The following is a 16,883-nucleotide window of genomic DNA, read 5'->3' on the forward strand; positions in this document are numbered from 1 at the left end:
AACAATGTACAGTAACGCCACTCTAAATACCGTAAGAGATAGGACGGCTACTGGAAAGAGTATCTCAACCCATACCAAATTATAGTTCCATGCTGATGGAGCGAAAGAGCGCTCATTTGATCTGGGTTGTCACCGAAAATATGAGATGGCACCCCGAATGTAAGGAGGTTAATCCCAACCATCAATAACGGAAATCTGCGCTCTTTTCGTTGCGGGGAGGAAGGATTCGTCCTTATAAAAGGAGCTACCGTTGCCGGGCCACGATGTTGTTTGTCAACTGTATGTTTACATTCCACTCGGTTACCGGCATAGAGCTAATCTTCACCGCACACCGCTGTCGGTCATCACCAATACAGGCACATTCTCACGAATAGATCTGAAATTTGCGGCGCACTGCCACACCCGCTTTGAATCTGTCGTGCGCGATTTCCTCTTCGCCCGTGTTAACGCCAACCTCTGCAGCCTCGAAACCGAAAATATATCACTTGTCCAACAGCTCCTATATCCCACAAATACTCTCGAAAACCGTCTTATGGGCCCGACGTTCCCGCTACAAAACCATTTCGCTGCAACAGGATAACTTCAGTCAACAAGGAATCTGGACTAGATGTGCCAACCGCCAAGTAAGGATTCATCGTGATTCCAGAGTGGTTCTACAGTGACTGCACTGTACCAGCGAGTAGTCGGTACTCTGAAGCGAAATAGTACAGGTGAATGATTCGCGGAGACGAGAAAAATCAAGAGAGAATGCGCTCGGGTTATCGTGGCGGGAACGGGCTTTGTTTCTAAAGACTTTTCCTCTCGTCCAGGCTGAAACCTCGCTATATACTAGCGCCTAGCTACCGTAGAGGTGTGGCTTCATGGTATTCTCAAGAAATAAACGCCTTCCAGAAGTAGGTCAGGCATCATCTTCGTCTCTCACGATGAGGAATATCTGATCTCGGTTTCGATTATCCAAGTATAATTGAAAATTAGTGTGGATCGCAGAGAGTTGGAACGCAGGCCAACCCGATAATGAAACACGGATAGTAATGAAATGAAATTGATGCCAAAAAGGAAGAGACAAATCACAGGATCATTTTTCTGGCGCTATGCTAGGACTGAAAATTGAGGATATCGAACTTTCCCTCGCCAGAACTTCTTTCATTTTGGCAATTACTCTCCTACGCGCCTCGAGGCCCGGGTTGGAATTCTTTTTTGCGCAGCCAGGGCAAGAGTGCCACCGAAAATTTGAAGATTCTTGAATGATACAGCTGAGTGTACAGAATTACGTCAGCAGGTCCGCTGCAGGCCGCTTACAACCTAATACACAATCGCTGGCTATGTTCCGGACTGGCCGTTGGATCCCGGAAACTCGGATTTCGGCTCCGATTTGGCCTGAGATTGCTTAGCCAGGAACTGGTGTGCAACAATGGAAGGGCGTTACCTTTTTTTGCATATGCGCTCTCTTTGCCTCTTCATTCTTGGCCCGACTATCGGCTTGCTTCTTGGCTGCGAGTTTCACATCCTCAGCTTGTTGACCTTGTTAGCTAAGCTTGACTGCAGACAGAACTTTCTCACGTTTCTCAGAAACAGGATTTCTCCGGAAGCCATCAAATTCCTCGAAACCAGTGAATGCCACCGGGCTATATGTCAACAATCGCTCATTTGCAATTGTACGGGACCCGATGATAATGTCAAAACGCTCGTGTGCTTCCGAGACGAAGAACTCACCATCTAGGAACTTTGGGTCGAATGAATGACAATGGCTGGATGTATGCTTTCCAGTCCACCGTCCAACAATGGTACCAATGGCAGTGAAGCTGTTTCCACTTGGCAATTCAAGTATCTTTTTTGGCCCCTCAAGAAAGAAGTCAATCGGTATCCCGATTTTCTCGACGAAGTTGCGCGAGATGATGTCGTAAGGGTTTCCCGTGTCGAGCTTCGCACGCGCAAGGCGGATTATCTCTTCACCCCCAACCACACATGCAAACTCTATAGTTGCAATGTAATTGGCGTCAATAACAACACGAGGCCGCTAGAGAATTGTAAGTATACAGAACAAATGCTCTTTGCAAACACAGATCCTACCTTTTGGCGAGTGAGCTTGCCCTTGAAGCGATGGAATCCTTTCCTCACTTTTGTCTTTACCCAAGTGACGAGCGACCAGTCCTTGTGCTTGCCGTCGGGCTTAGCATCCGTGGTGGCTGACTTCATTAACTTGCCTCTCATGGGAGGATTGTATGTTACGAAATCGTTCGAGCCACGCTTGAAATCCCCTTTCGAAAAAGCCTGCGGAGTTCCTCGAGTAACATCACTGCTGCTACTGTTATCTTCACAGGCGGAAATCCTGTCGGGATCCTGTCCGAATCCGGTGCCGTAAGCCAATGGGTTGGCCTGGTCTGCGATACATTTAGTGACTCCGTTGGTACAGTGCGCCGAGTCGCCTCTAGCTTTGCACAGGCTGTTGTGAATAGGGACGAAGCGCACTTACTGGGTATGTATAGCTTTACATCTTTTCCTCTTTCGCCTTTACTCCTTAGTTCTTTACTTTCTTTATAGTCCTGATTCTGGTTTGGGAGAGATTTGATGTGATCAGGCGGTTTCGTGTGTCGTAAAGGCTGTGGCCGTCGTGCGTTCTCGTGAGGAGCGGCTTGTAGAAGGTTACGAGATCCTACTCTCGCACGTGTTGTGTCTGCGTCCGTACTAGATCCCTGATAGTCAGTGAGCATGGTGTGTGGCTCGTTTAAGCCTGTGTCGTATGAACGTTGCATTTACGAGATAGAGATAGGTGTACGGCGGACAGGCGGGGTGGTGGATGGCGGGACAACGGACAAATGGGATGATAATCAGAAGGGATAGCGGACAGCAGAGTTAGTGGTCTAAAGAGGTGGTAAACGGAAGAGGTGGTAAACGGAAGAGGTGGTAAACGGAAGAGGTGGTAAACGGAAGAAGTGGTGAACGGAAGAGGCGGTGGTCAGAAGAGGCGTGGCGGTGATGGGTGGTGTGGTCTAAGTTGCCAACAAGAGACGCGCGAGCAGCCCTCAAGTGGGCAAGGGCGGTGCCGAGCGGAGAGTATGGGTAGCGTGGAAGAGAGTGAATGCTCTGTGTTGTGACAAAGCCGCCCGTTGTCTTGCTATAGTGTGGGGTCGTATGTGTAGTGTGTATGCGACGGAGGAGATTAATGTTAGGACCGAACGGCTTTCTTGGACAAGAAAACATCTAGCAGCTGCAGTTATGGGCGGAGGTAAAGGCGGCTTTTCTGTAGCTGTGTCAAGAGACGTGTAGAAAAGATCTTGGTGGGAGGGGGGGTTTGACACGCAAAATAATGTGAGAGTTTGCGGTCGGTATCGGCCTGTGCTCTAAAGCGAAGGGCTCCTCCAGTGAATCGTGTGGACCCACAGGGCGCAGCTCGAAGTCACAGACCGGCAGTTTTTGAAGCTAGATTAACCACTGCTTATTCAAGAATTGGAGTTCATTACACCGCTTTAGATATCAGGTACGAGAAATTATAGATACTTGCCCAGTGATCGACTCGGCACTTGCTAAGCACATGACGGCTTACCTGACGAACAACTATCACCATGGGTGCTCAAACTTTATGTAAGTATCTTTATCCATTTAGAGACTCTTGGTTCTACTCTGTACGTGGTTTCGCTTTAGAACGCAATGAGAAAGTCTCGCGGGAATTGCTAATCTATGAACCTCAGAGGATTACTAGATCCTACAGGCCTCACATGATGACGCGGAAAGCAAACAGACGAAAGAAGCCAGAAGGGTAAGTCCACTTAGTAACAGGTAAGGCAGATTCGCGCTTCCGTTGTTAGCGCAGAAGAGAATAATAAATGTCTAGGTTGGTGCAACATATAAGTTAGCGTCGCATTTGAGAGCAGATGGAGGAAACATTTTCCAAAACCTTTCCACAACTGATTGGGTGTCTGCTTGGATGATCTAGTATTATTCAAGATAGATTCTCTTGAAGATTTAGGAGACGCAATCCGTCTAAGCTACCCAAGCTTCTAAATAGCTTTTTGTGAGCCCACAATCTACGCCGAGCCGTTGGGGTTGCAGAAGAGAGACAACCCTTGTCTGGGTCGGTGGGAATAGCAGGCTGTACAAAATTCTCCATCTCTTCTTTTCTTTGGGTTCCGGAAGCAATGGCCGGATCTGAGAAATTTTTAACCCGGTCCTGCGGTCTGCTCATAACGAATGGCCCAAAGTTCTGAAAAGTGAGGCTTACCAGTGCCTTGGGCAGATTGCCGTCGGTAGCTGCTGCTTACGGCCACCTTGCCGACGCAGCCAATGTATTTACCACGAGGAAGACTTACATGAGAGAATCGTCCCATTGAAAATTGACATAGAATAAATAAGATAGTATGGATGGAATCTTTTCTTTATATGGTCTATTTTCACGTCGCTCGATCTCTCATGCCTGCCAAACTAGGATCAGTCTTGCCATGGTACTGCCCTAGACCACTCGGCAATGCTGAAGTCGAATACCTTCTCAGGCTGTTCGCCTTGTTGTAAACCTTACAGTACCTATTGACAAAACGCAGTGCTGGCACCGATACGAACGAATACGAAACCGATAAAATATCGGTTATCGGAAATAATCGGCAATATGATATTGCCAATATTGGTTCCTTTTTGGGACTAGTGGCTACCTCCTATAAGGTCGCTAAAGTTGTAGGGGCTCTGTCTATGCCCCTAGACCCACTAAATGCCAAAACCTCAGCAACCTTATGGGCACCCTATGGGGAGAAGACCGCTAGCTCCGCCCTCCGTACGCCTACCCCCCCTCTACCCACAGTATTAAAAATAAGAGATAATTTAAAATCTTTAATTTCTTAAATTCTGGAAGATCTATTATACAATATTATATAGATAGAAGATAACCTTTAGGTGTAGTATAAAATTTTAATGTGCCAAAAAATATTGCAATATTATCGGAATATCGGCAATATTGGCGCATCCTAATCATGCACGGCCTCCCCGCTCTGCCGTCTTCGATTCTTTCGCCTCCACAAACACCGGTTGGACAATTTCACCTTTGCGTAGGCTAGGAGATAGCACAGCCTTGTAAAAGATCTACTAGATGGAGTCTGAAGTGGACGAATGGTTTCTTTCTGCGGTCATTTTAAACTGCACCAACTGTGGCTGTGTCTAAGGTTGTGACCCACAGGTAGACGGGAGCTTGCGTTTAGTGCCAGGGCTTGGACCTTCGCAATTTGATCTCCGCACAAGATCCTCAGTCCTTCCATAACCATACTCATTCTATCAAAACAAAAAACTACAATTCTTCAAGAATTCTTGGGTATTGAATAATGTGCTAACTCTAGCCTCCTTTGGGATTCAACCCGGCTGCGGTTATGACGGAGTCGCATACAATCTCACTCCTTGGCCACCCTCCTCCAGGCCTGATTTACGAAGCGATACCGTTCATTTTGGGTTACACGCCGATTGCCTTAGCGATATTAGGCGCCTGAAACAATAGTAATTACAATAGACTGCATCAACCGCCAGGATCCCTTTAATACCTAGATCAGCCGCGAGCTCTTTGGGTGGATGCTATCTCTATAAAGTTTGCTGATCTGGCTAAGCGTAGCTAGCAGGTCGAAGAGAGGTATCTGCAGCCAAGCGCACAGTCTTGATCCGAGGGAGCAGATCTGGTCATAGGGTTAAGGATTTGATGAAGGCGAGGATGTAATAGCACGGAAAGGGCCCCGCAGGCTGAAAGAAGGCGTCTGCCAGTACACATCGAGCATCACACTGGGGACGTTGGCTTGTTATTAGTCATGAATATGAGAAGACTGAAGTGGGCACATCCACCTGCACTTTGACACGGAGCGCATCTAGTCTGTTAGAAAACTTTTCTCTATCCTGGGCCCTGCGGTTATCGATAAGAGGTAACCAATCAAATTAACAGAACCAAGGACTCGTACTTAAAGCTTTTGATATTACTTAATTATATTCTATATAGATATACGCGTTGTTTTGATTCTTGTGTTGTGCACGGACCATCTACCCGCAGAGTCTCAACGTTGTTAGGGATAAGGTGTGGGGTTAAATCGGCGTCCGATCCTCAACATTTTCAATTCCGAATTACGTTTGAAGTATATCGAGGGATTGAGCATGTCGGATGTCTTAGATCCTTAAGATAGTAGTAACGCCTGTAGGGCATCAGTAGTCCCACCCCGGAAACGGCTTATGAGGTGAGCGAAGACCGCCGATCTCTGAACGCCGCTGGCAAATCTAACTTGTTCAATTTCGCCACATTGGAGGTAGTGAGGCTGCGTATATGGCCGAGAAACATAAATCTTGCAATATCCGTTACTGTGAAATTGCCGGACAGGCTCACCGTTGTAATATTCGTAAGTGGAAACTCGTTCACGGAAGGACACTGGAGCTTATCCTCTCCACGTCTCTCAATAAGCGTTGCGTGACACCTCATCCTCGGGTGGTAGTCGGAGGGAAATCGCAATGGTCGGCCGGTGCTCAGTTGGTGGAGATTTGGGTACCGGCGGAGGTCCCTGGCATTATGGTCGACCAACAGACCCCCTTCTAGATGTATGTTAGGGCCTAATCGGACCAAGAGAAGCACAACGGGATGCACGTTAAAGCTACACTCTAGCAAGTCATACTTCAGCAATGGTGCGTCGCCTGGATGTCGGAAGATTCAGCGGGGCGTTAAAGAGTTGAAGCGACAGCACCGAAGCGCAAGGTTACAAAGAGTAGCTTTGTCGTACTCAAAGTAGGCAAATATCTCATCGAGGACATCGCCAGGCAGGTCATCAAGAGACAGCATAGTGGTGCAATATATCAGTTACTGTTGGCGCAGAGGGTGAGAAGTAGAGGTTAGTTCGGCCAGCAGCCTACAGCAGCCCGAGTGTCTGGTGATCACGAACAGTGCACAAGCGAGTTTTACCCATGCCAAAGATTTATTGTGGTAGCATATTATTCAGTTTTCTATTGATTCAGTTATTTGTTTCTTGGGTATATGGATGATTATACATCCAAGCGACGCGATTATGGCAGACGGTCAAGCGGTCGCAAAGTGCAGAGCTAAGATACATGGCAGGAGATTTTCATATCCAGCAAGAGCAAAAGTCCATCGCCAAACGCCGACCCCACAATACCCACAATATGAGAAATAAGGTTCACAAACCCAGATGCATGTTAGATAGCAAAAGTAGAGAAGAGGTATGGATCGGATCCGGAATTTTGAAAATATGAGGATGGTCAAAGCACGCGAAGCGGGCAGCAGGGACCAATCAAGAAGCAAGAGGGACTGCATAATTTCATCCCTTAAAGTTGCATGACATCGTCTTCCGCCATCACAATGTCTTTGTGACCAAGCATCTCGACGTCTTGCAGTGGAGTAGCGACAGGTTCGGTTGAAGGAGTACGTGGACGAGATTCGATTCGCTCTCCCTCAACGACAGGGCCTGGTCGTGCCATAAGATTCTCTACGGTCTTCTGAAGCGACCAACCAACGAGTTGGCACCAACGAAGGCTGTCACCGAAGAGCCAATATTTCTCGACGCCATACTGTTTTGCGCGCACTAAGTAGGCCGACAGCGCCTCGCTTTCCAACATGATGAGCGGATCGGTGAGATCAAAGTGATTCTCGATCACACGAGCGTAGGCACGTGCGGCGTCGCGAAGCGTAGGATTGGTCATGATGTTCTTCCAGCCAACACCAAGCGACTTGATTAGCACGTCGATAGTGTTGCCTTTATCGTCGATGATGCTTTCGGTTGGTCGCTGCATTGATAGAGCAGAAACATCGCTCTTCGAGTCGAGGCGTTGTGATTTACGTGACACTGCGACGGGTCGGACGGCTGGAGCTTGCTTCTCGGTAGTCTCATGCTTCTCTTCGCACCATGTGCCAGTTTGCGATTCGGCAGAGATGTTTAGACCAGGCTCGTCGGGATAGATCAAAGTCATACCAGGGCCATAGATGGGTTCAGGTTTGGGCTTGGGAGGCAATTGGCAGACGACCGAGCCATCTGGAGAGTGGTCGTCTGGGTCGACGTCGGCGATGGATCTTTTACGCCCTGCTGTAGCATTGGAAGCAGCGGCTAGATAGTTGAGCGATGGTGGTGTAGGATATTTTGGTCTGAAGTTGCCCGCGGCTGGCGGTGGTAATGGCTGGTGATGGGATGGATTGCAGTTGGCGAAATAGTGGGATGGTTGTTGCGGAGGCAGGACGACAGTGGGCGAGGAGGCATAGTAGTTGAGACCCATGGTAACTGTATGTTTAGTAGATCAATAAAGGGGAAGTGAGTATGTGGTACGAGTGCCTATACGGCGAATGGGAGACGGGAGTATGAGACGGCAATGGGAACGCTGTCAGGGAGACAGGAAGGTTGATGAAGGAGATGGATGAAGGATGGTAGGATGGAGGGATGGAATGGATAACAGGTAGGTTTATAAAAGGGTGAAAGAGTGGGTGGGTACTGAATTGAAGTAACAAGTTATAGGGGAGAAAGGCTGCGGCAGTGAGCTGAAGTGTGGGAGTGAAATGAAAGAGAGACGGTTCAGAGGAGCGAGAGGCTGCGGTCTTGTAAGCGGTAGGTCCGAAGATCACGGGCGATGGCTGGAAGCGTAGTCTTGGCGTTGCGGGTAAATCGGAATTACACAACCTCCGGGGGTAGCCCGATGGAAGTTAGTGAATACCTAGCTTGATATGGACTAGTGCTAATCTCGCTTAACGGTATGATAAATACGCATGTCGTGCTCTGTTAAACACATTTCGCTAAAAATTAGGTATCGCGACGAGGGACGCGCTCGGAATTTGATGGAGCAAAGGTCCAACCTCGACAAGGCACCAGATTGCCGTATTGCTCCTCAGTAAATAAAACGCACGAGCCCTACTTGGAAGCGCTTTCTTATCTTCAGTCACTATGCAAGCTCCAGTGGTGGTGATGAGTACGCCGGCTCCATCCTTGACGAATAACTGTAGCTAATATAAACCAGATACCCAGACGGGGGAGAGGCAGTTTGGCCGGAAAGCGCAGCTCTCAAATATCACAGCGGCGAAGACGTGAGCTTGATATTACCCTCTGTTTACTTGTTCAGAGGCTTATTCGAACCCAGAGTAGCGGACATCATCCGGTCATGTCTAGGGCCCAAAGCAATGCTGAAGATGTTACTTGACCCTATGGGCGGCATCGTTCTCACCAATGACGGCCATGCTATCCTTCGAGAAATCGAGGTTGCGCATCCAGCTGCAAAAAGCATGATTGAGCTGAGCCGAACACAAGATGAGGAAGTGGGGGATGGCACAACAACGGTCATAATATTAGGTTTGCAATCCGCAAATTGCACATATAATTTCTTTGGAAACATCCTAATAATAGTTATAGCCGGCGAAATACTAGCTCAGGCTCTCCCTCAACTCGAACGGAATATCCACCCAGTTATCATCATTTCCGCCTTCAAACGCGCACTTGCAGACGCTCTCGCCATCATCGACGAAATCTCGGTTCCTGTTGACATTAATAACGATAAAGCAATGTACTCCCTTATCTCCGCCTCGATTGGTACAAAATTCGTTTCGCGGTGGTCGGAATTAATGTGCAACCTTGCCCTCAAAGCTGTCCGCACCGTCTCCCTCGACGTTGGTGGTGGTAAAAAAGAGGTAGATATCAAGCGCTACGCACGTGTGGAGAAGATACCCGGCGGGGAGATTGAGGACAGTGAAGTATTGGACGGTGTTATGTTGAACAAGGATATCACACATCCTAAGATGAGGAGGAGGATAGAGAACCCAAGAGTTATGCTTCTGGACTGCCCGCTAGAGTATAAGAAGGGCGAGAGCCAGACAAACATCGAAATCAGCAAAGAGGAGGATTGGAATCGGATATTGCAGATCGAAGAGGAGCAGGTTAAGGCTATGTGTGACGCTATCATCGCACTGAAGCCGGACCTGGTAATCACCGAGAAGGGCGTCAGTGGTGAGTGACCCCACCTAATATTCACATAGTCTCTTGAGACACCATCTAACACCACCCCTAGATCTCGCCCAACACTTCCTCGTCAAAGCAAACATCACCGCCCTCCGCCGCGTCCGCAAAACCGACAACAACCGCATCGCCCGTGCCACCGGCGCCACAATCGTGAACTCTATCTTCTCCGCCACAAGCTCCGACATCGGGACGCACTGCGGGCTCTTCGAGATCTCCAAAATCGGCGACGAATACTTTACCTTCCTGACTAAATGCAAGGACCCGAAGGCCTGCACGATCCTACTGCGTGGCCCCAGCAAAGACGTCCTCAACGAGATCGAGCGGAACCTGCAGGACGCGATGGGCGTCGCGCGGAACGTTATCTGGAACCCGCGACTGTGTCCCGGCGGCGGCGCGACTGAGATGGCGGTCGCGGTGGGGCTGGAACGCCGTGCAAAGAGCGTTGAGGGCGTGGCACAGTGGCCGTACCGTGCTGTGGCGGAGGCGATGGAGGTCATCCCACGCACCCTGATTCAGAACTCCGGAAACAGCCCCATTAGAGTGCTCACACAACTCCGCGCCAAACATGCCGAGGGTGCCGACGGCAGTGGCAGCTCTTGGGGAATTGATGGCGATAACGGGAAGGTTGTAGATATGAAGGAGTATGGCGTCTGGGAACCATTGGCAGTTAAGGCACAGAGCGTCAAGACAGCAGTGGAGAGCGCGTGCTTGTTGTTGAGGGTTGACGATATTGTTGCTGCGAAGGCAGCGAAACAGGCTTCTGGGCCAATTGGAGGTGGAGGCGGTGAGGAGTGATTACAAAATGTGTATTGAAGGCTGGTTTGTGTCTAGTACAGTTGTCTAGATTTCTACTGGTTGCGAAAAGTATGTAACAGTAGATCGCGAAATCAATGCATAGAAGATTAAGAATATGTACTAAGTCACATCAGTCGTCCAATCGGGGTGTGGAGAGAATTTGCTGAATAGTCGCATGAGCCCACGGAATTTATTTATGATGCGGAAGCATCCTCCATGAATGGCGAGATTAACGAAGAGCAGTTTCGCGAATATGAATAGGTTTGCATCATTCTCATATAATAGGAACCAATGTCTCCTTAAATGTAACTGTTGTGAAAGCCCAAAAGAATCGCAAACGCCTGCCGCTCTCTCCAAGAAATCTAACCTCCCGATCTGTCAATCTACCATGTGGTATCAACCCCGAAACACTTTCACGCCCCACTCCACTCGAAATGATCTCAGCAATCAATAAATTTCATCAAACCCCTTCTTCTCCGCCTCCTTCATCTTCTCAATCTCCGCCTCTCCAGTAATCCTCTCCATTACCTTAATATCGATCTCTTCATCCTCGCATCCTTCCTCAACCTCCATACACCCCTTCAGTGCCTCCTTCAAAATTGGCGTCCCCCCATCCCCCTCCACCCCCGCATCATCGCTAGTCCCGCCCCCATCACCCAACGCATCCGCCCGCGCCCCCAGCCCCATCCCACTCTCAGCAACCCACCCGGCCTCCGACATCTTGCGCGTAGCCGCCTTGCGCTCACGGGACTTCTCGCGCTCGCGCTCGCGCAGCCGCGACGTCGCGCGCGGCTTCAGCTTGCTGCCGCCGTTGACCGTCCCGGGTGCGCTCTTGCCGGGCGTCATGCTAAGCGTGTGCATGGCCGGGAAGTAGTCCGAGTCGTCCGAGAGGCCTTCGGCCGGCGTGCCCGTCCCACTCATGCTGCCGCCGAAGTCGCGGCCTGGGTGCAGGTGCCGCATGATGGATGCGGCGTGCGGGACTGGGTGCTGGTGCGCGCGCGGGATAGACGTGGAGGCTTCTCCGGCTTCGCTGCTGCGGTCGCCCTCGTCCTCGCCTGAGGATGCGTCGTTGGAGGCGTCGTTCGGTGAGGCGGGAGTGAGCGGCATCTCAGGTATGGGGGTTTTGGGCACGACGCTGGGCTTGCGTGGGGTGGGTTTGGAGGCGGACTGGCTTGGTTCGGCGATTATGGGTATCTTGTTGGCTTCTTGAGAGGTAACTGGATTGTCATCTTTCTCGTCGTCTGCGGTGGGTGGAGGGAGGCTGAAGTCGGCGGTGTTTTGGCGGCGGTTACGGCGAGGGAAGGACATTTTGTCGTGATTGCAGCCGTTTACGCAACCACCCCAGCGTTTGACGGGGATGGTTGGAGAAGAGTGAGGCTGCGGAGGGGGAGGCGGGCCCTTCGTTGTGGTTGACATTGATGTCGTGCTGCCGTTCTGCGAGGCTAGAGCTGAGGCTCGATGTTTCAACTCGGACCAAGTGCGGAGTTCGTTTTCAAGGATGTATTTGCCATTGGAGGGGCTTTGCTTCATAACAATGAACTCGCAGTGGTGGACGTTACGGAGATCTTCGAAATATTCTACGGACCAATGGTACCTGCTCTAGATGTTAGCATACCGCCTGCTCATAGAGCCTGCTTCCCCGACCAGCAATATTCTTTACTTACCACTTCATCAGAAACACTCTCGTCATTAATCCATGCGTAACGAGAACGCAGACGCTTGGAAAGTCCTCTTCTCCAAACAGCCGCCACATACTCTCATTAAATCCGCTTATTCTATCATACGCATCGGCGGCGCTCTCTCCGCTCGGTATGCGGTAGAAGAAATGTCCATAGTCCGCTCGCTCCTGCCACATTCTCTCCATTTCCGCCGAGCATGGCTGGAAATTTCCAAAATCTTGTTCACGCAGGCGGGGCTCCTCGAAGACTTTGACTTTATGGCGGGGAAATGGTGACGGTGTGGGGTCGTCTGAGGTCAGCGAACGTAGGATGCCTTCGGTGGTTTCACGAGTACGGCGGTAAGGAGACGTGAAGAACTGGAGGGTATCGTCGGGCTTAAGCATAGAACGGAGGCGGCGTCCTGCTTCTTCTGCCTGTACGGAAGGGACTTAGATATTGCTTTTGGTGGGCTGAACGAGGTAGGACGTGACACATACTTGATTCCAGCCATCTGGAGTAAGCTTGATTCTGTGGTCTGGTATAAATTGATGGACATCGCGATTTTTATTTCCTTCTGACTGTGCATGTCTAACAAGTATAATCATCTGCATGCAAGCATTAGCCGCTGCTGGATCAGATAGAAGAAGAGAAACTTGCACGAGGCTTTCCCATTTTGCCACAATACTACTTGAATTTTAACTTTTGGGTGAACAGAAGGTTAACAGCTCCTCGAGATATATAGGAGGCTTAGAAGCGTGGCGATTGTTGTCTGTCAGGAAGCTGTGCTTTATTATTCACGAAAGAATGACGACTTCGGCTGAGTTGTAGTTCGAGCTGCGACCTCCGCAAATCATCACGGGTCATCTACAGATACACATCTTTGACTCCACTACTGATCACAACACCACTTGAATTTTATTTCAAGCGCCAAACGACGTGTCACCGATTGATCTCGAGCGCTCCGGCTTACTATACGCGCCGAACTCTCCGCCTGCGCTGCGCCCCTCACCCGCTTCCCTCCGCACGAGGCAAGAAACTATTCACGAGCAATCACAGCCCCACCCAACTCTCGGAGAGCATCCAGTACTCCAGTCCGAAAGCCAACATGTCCGAGCCCATCCCCGAATCCATCCCCACATCAGCGGATCCTCGTTCCAAGCGGCCCACAAAGAAGCGCGCCCTCACCCCCATCTCGCAGCAATCTGCGCAAGTCGAAGCCCTCTTTGCTAAACCAGATCGAGAAATCAAGATTCCCTCTTCAAATCCCAAATCCAATTCTCTCGCCCCGCCTCCCGAAATTGTCGCCAATGTGCAAGGCAGCAGTGCTGGTGCGGGCAGTGGCGAGTTCCATGTCTACAAGGCTAGCAGGAGGCGGGAGTATGAGAGGCTGAGGCTGATGGATGAGGAGGTGAAGAAGGAGGAGGCAGAGAAGGAGTTCCTGAAGCAGAAGGAGGAGAGAGAAAAGAGAGATGCGGAGAAGACACTGAAGAATAAGGCTAAGCGGGAGAAGGCTAAGCAGCGGAAGGCAAAGAAAGGGAAAGGGGAGAAAATGGATATGGACGATGAGGGGAAGGATGCGAATGGCGGCACGGGGAAGATGAAGAAGCTGGGTCCGAATCTGGGCGCTGCGAAGGCGAGAGATACTGAGGGAGATGATGATTCTGCTGTGATGAATGGAGGTGGTGAAGTTAAGAATGCCGATGAGATTGGAATCGTAATTCACGATGAGGATTGAGAGCTGCGGAACCTGCAATAGAGAATTAATCGAAGTGGATCACAGATTGATAATGGAAAGGGGAAGAGCACTGGCTTGACAGTTCTGTTCCTTGGTCAACGTTGGCATGGAGAGCTAAATTCAAGCGCTGAAGTAGCTTCCTACTGTCCCTCAAGACTCCCCTTCACTTGAGTAAAGGTGATCCAAAGGTGTATAGGTACGTGTCGTTTTATAGGTTGAGGGCCTCTTAGTTCAGTTATTGCTGTCACAAGCCTCTGACGTGGTCTAAGGTAAAGCAGGATGTAACAGGGCTTGTTTGAGTACTCACAGGAGTTGAGGTTAACATTGTGATTAAATATTTTCAATAAAAGTGGCATTGTATTTGTCATGTTTGGCATTAGCTTCAAATGCTGGTAGCCATCGTGCCTAGAAAGCCTTCATCCTCTATAAAATATCCCTAAATGAACCACACACGAATTAATATGCGGAAAAGGCCGTGTATTATTTACATGAATTCTTCCCAACATCCTTACGCCGGCCTCTCGCAAAGATGGATAACTCTGTATCAACCTTAGTGTCATGATCTTCTCTAACCTATTAACTCCAACAAATAACCTTACTTTCTCTCATCACGAGTTTAGCTCATGTCTCATCATCGCTGAATCCCAAACTTGCCAAATCATCTCTTGATCGCTTCATAGACCTTAATCGGTGGTCATCATCATCATCGAAACTCCAACACGCACATTGTAAGTCGAAATTGTGATGTTTCTTGTACCAGCTTTTGAGGCGCGCACGACGAGCCTCCTTCCAGGCTCGGTGCTCTATCCTATCCTTTTCCATGAGCTTTAAAAGGTCAGAATCAATTCCAGGCATGCTACCCTGGTTGTTGGACCCCGTGGACTTATCGATTGGTTGCACCGCTTTGAGAGCTTCCATGCTACCCTGGTTGTTGGACCCCGTGGACTTATCGATTGGTTGCACCGCTTTGAGAGCTTCGTCCTTCTTCCGCCTGACATACTCTTCCTCACAGAAGAACAGATCATACATCGTCGTCCACTCGAACGAGATCTCGCGGGCTTCATATTTGATTTCCAGTCCAGGAATATCGGTATCATTGATCGATCTTCTCACTTTGATGGTATACGGCGGTGGTTGCTCACGTTTACCACCACAGGCATCACGACTTCCGAGATACCAAATCATGGAGCTACGCCAGTGAACTCTAATAGCGAGCATATACTGAGCGTCCATACCCTTTTCCGCGAAGTACTGAGGTGGCCTATTATCTTTAAAATAAGCGCGTTTTCGATCGTCTGAGAAGCGGTCAAAAACGGTGGGAATCTGGTAGTGGTGGAAGCTCTGAGGCGCAAATTCAATGCGTGTCTTCTTGATGTGCTTATCGGCAAACACTGTTTCGACGTATGAGCGGAAATCTGTCGAGACACGCCGGCAAGTTGACCAGAGGTGATTGCAGTCTTGCACATGCGACAAAACGCTGATCCAGAGTTCTGCTGGGAGATGAGGACATTTTGTACCAGGCAGAGTTTCTGCCATTTGTGTAAACTGCAAATATTACAGCCAAATTTTGTTTCGTGGGGATTTATGGTAGTGGTAGTGCGTGAGAGCCTACGGAGGACGACGCAAAAATGGATTTCCCTTTCCTTTTTGGGACTAGTATATACCCCCATAAGGTCGCCAATATTATGGGGGCTCTATCGCCTAAGCAACGAGATTTTAGGCGGTCTACGTCCCGAAGACCCCCTAAAGGCCCCCCAAAAGGCCCAAAACCTCAGCAACCTTATAGGCACCTTATGGGGGGGAAAACGCTAGTCCCAAAAAGGAAGGGGAAATTCAATTTTGCGTCGTCCTCCGTACTTACAGCATCTCTTCAATTCCGGTGGTTAGCGCAGCCACTTCCGCACGGCCTTTTTGTAGGGGAAATTTTGGTATTTTTGCTGTTTAGGGGAAAGTCGATAAAACACGCTAACCACAGGATGCGTCAGGATGCTGTACGGAGGACGACGCAAAATTGAATTTCCCCTTCCTATTTGGGAAAAGCGTCGTTTTGATGCCAAGACCCCACCAAAAATCAACTTAATCAACTTAATTGAAGCTTTTGATACTAATATATCATCTATATAGCTTCCAAAACGTGGTGTTTTACCGTTTAATATTTACGTGATTAACCTCATTCCATTGCACCTTATATTCTATAGGCTTTCGAGGCTTTTGAGGCCTCAATTGCCTCTGTTTTTGGCTTTCTGCTTGGCTCTCTACCTGTTTAACTACCCGTTTAACTACCCGTTCAACTACCTGGTTACAATTGTTCCTTTGGAGTCTTTAATTATAGAGCTGTTGATCTACAATTAAGCTAGGGCCCTAAGTATCTTGACGTTGATTTGGAACCACTAAATTAACTAATTTTTGCCACTTTTTTTTAGTAATCTCCTTAATTTCCTTACGGCTCTGCGTAGGGAGGAAGAATTACAGATAGGCGTTAGGTAAGCCATAGTAATTATATAACGTCTCGTAGCCCGTTTAAAGCACCTTAACGATTATAGAAAGCTTGCGATTGGCTTCCTTAGAGAGTTACTTTTAGCTTCGCTACTTTTCCTCCACTCCCTCTCTATAATCGTTGCCTCCTTTAAGTTCTATAAGCTTCTTAATATGGCAAGGTATCCTCTTAATCCACTGCTGAATTTGCTACTACTTAAGATCTTGCCAAGCTCTAAGCTAAGCCTTCTCTACAGCTGCACGGGAGGT

General features: G+C 49.1%; 6 protein-coding genes across 6 annotated transcripts; 2 read left to right on the forward strand and 4 right to left on the reverse strand.

The window, feature by feature from the left end:
- Positions 1-1,320: 1,320 nt before the first annotated feature.
- On the reverse strand, positions 1,321-2,711 carry K441DRAFT_680339 (uncharacterized protein; the record flags this gene model as incomplete). Its single annotated transcript, XM_067651360.1, has 5 exons — positions 1,321-1,377; positions 1,427-1,512; positions 1,561-2,017; positions 2,071-2,381; positions 2,474-2,711. The coding sequence occupies 5 exons, from the start codon at positions 2,709-2,711 to the stop codon at positions 1,321-1,323; spliced, it is 1,149 nt and encodes a 382-aa protein (XP_067499950.1).
- A 4,248-nt stretch (positions 2,712-6,959) lies between these two features.
- K441DRAFT_666147 (uncharacterized protein) lies at positions 6,960-8,446 on the reverse strand. The gene has a single exon (XM_067649612.1). The coding sequence runs from the start codon at positions 8,224-8,226 to the stop codon at positions 7,285-7,287; it is 942 nt and encodes a 313-aa protein (XP_067499951.1). The 5' UTR covers positions 8,227-8,446; the 3' UTR covers positions 6,960-7,284.
- A 307-nt stretch (positions 8,447-8,753) lies between these two features.
- K441DRAFT_666148 (t-complex protein-like protein 1 gamma subunit) lies at positions 8,754-10,932 on the forward strand. The gene is made up of 6 exons (XM_067649613.1): positions 8,754-8,910; positions 8,959-9,025; positions 9,079-9,287; positions 9,348-9,938; positions 10,000-10,814; positions 10,880-10,932. Exons 1-5 carry the CDS (start codon positions 8,886-8,888, stop codon positions 10,743-10,745), a joined length of 1,638 nt encoding a protein of 545 aa, XP_067499952.1. The 5' UTR covers positions 8,754-8,885; the 3' UTR covers positions 10,746-10,814; positions 10,880-10,932.
- Positions 10,933-10,989: 57 nt separating this feature from the next.
- On the reverse strand, positions 10,990-13,201 carry K441DRAFT_666149 (phosphoglycerate mutase-like protein). Its single transcript, XM_067649614.1, has 4 exons — positions 13,061-13,201; positions 12,901-13,008; positions 12,410-12,837; positions 10,990-12,339 (listed from the first exon to the last, which is right to left on the reverse strand). Exons 1-4 carry the CDS (start codon positions 13,073-13,075, stop codon positions 11,193-11,195), a joined length of 1,698 nt encoding a protein of 565 aa, XP_067499953.1. The 5' UTR covers positions 13,076-13,201; the 3' UTR covers positions 10,990-11,192.
- Positions 13,202-13,266: 65 nt separating this feature from the next.
- K441DRAFT_666152 (DUF1168-domain-containing protein) lies at positions 13,267-14,559 on the forward strand. The gene has a single exon (XM_067649615.1). The coding sequence runs from the start codon at positions 13,509-13,511 to the stop codon at positions 14,136-14,138; it is 630 nt and encodes a 209-aa protein (XP_067499954.1). The 5' UTR covers positions 13,267-13,508; the 3' UTR covers positions 14,139-14,559.
- On the reverse strand, positions 14,490-15,720 carry K441DRAFT_666154 (uncharacterized protein). The gene is made up of 2 exons (XM_067649616.1): positions 15,066-15,720; positions 14,490-15,002 (listed from the first exon to the last, which is right to left on the reverse strand). The coding sequence occupies exons 1-2, from the start codon at positions 15,672-15,674 to the stop codon at positions 14,760-14,762; spliced, it is 852 nt and encodes a 283-aa protein (XP_067499955.1). The 5' UTR covers positions 15,675-15,720; the 3' UTR covers positions 14,490-14,759.
- Between the last annotated feature and the right edge of the window lie 1,163 nt (positions 15,721-16,883).

This window comes from Cenococcum geophilum, assembly GCF_001692895.1.
Source record: "Cenococcum geophilum 1.58 unplaced genomic scaffold K441scaffold_47, whole genome shotgun sequence".
NCBI lineage: Eukaryota > Fungi > Ascomycota > Dothideomycetes > Gloniales > Gloniaceae > Cenococcum > Cenococcum geophilum.

Excerpts from the sequence above, each read along its gene's own strand:
- K441DRAFT_666147 (XM_067649612.1), bottom strand. The coding sequence starts at position 8,226 with ATGGGTCTCAACTACTATGCCTCCTCGCCCACTGTCGTCCTGCCTCCG.
- K441DRAFT_666148 (XM_067649613.1), top strand. The coding sequence starts at position 8,886 with ATGCAAGCTCCAGTGGTGGTGATGA. Across the intron at positions 8,911-8,958 it reads AGCTCCAGTGGTGGTGATGA|ATACCCAGACGGGGGAGAGG; the intron begins GTACGCCGGCTC and ends AATATAAACCAG. Across the intron at positions 9,288-9,347 it reads AACAACGGTCATAATATTAG|CCGGCGAAATACTAGCTCAG; the intron begins GTTTGCAATCCG and ends TAATAGTTATAG.
- K441DRAFT_666149 (XM_067649614.1), bottom strand. Across the intron at positions 12,838-12,900 it reads CTCCAGATGGCTGGAATCAA|GCAGAAGAAGCAGGACGCCG; the intron begins GTATGTGTCACG and ends CCTTCCGTACAG. Across the intron at positions 12,340-12,409 it reads AGAGTGTTTCTGATGAAGTG|GTACCATTGGTCCGTAGAAT; the intron begins GTAAGTAAAGAA and ends CATCTAGAGCAG.
- K441DRAFT_666152 (XM_067649615.1), top strand. The coding sequence starts at position 13,509 with ATGTCCGAGCCCATCCCCGAATCCATCCCCACATCAGCGGATCCTCGT.
- K441DRAFT_666154 (XM_067649616.1), bottom strand. The coding sequence starts at position 15,674 with ATGGCAGAAACTCTGCCTGGTACAAAATGTCCTCATCTCCCAGCAGAA. Across the intron at positions 15,003-15,065 it reads AGTCCACGGGGTCCAACAAC|CAGGGTAGCATGCCTGGAAT; the intron begins CAGGGTAGCATG and ends GGGTCCAACAAC.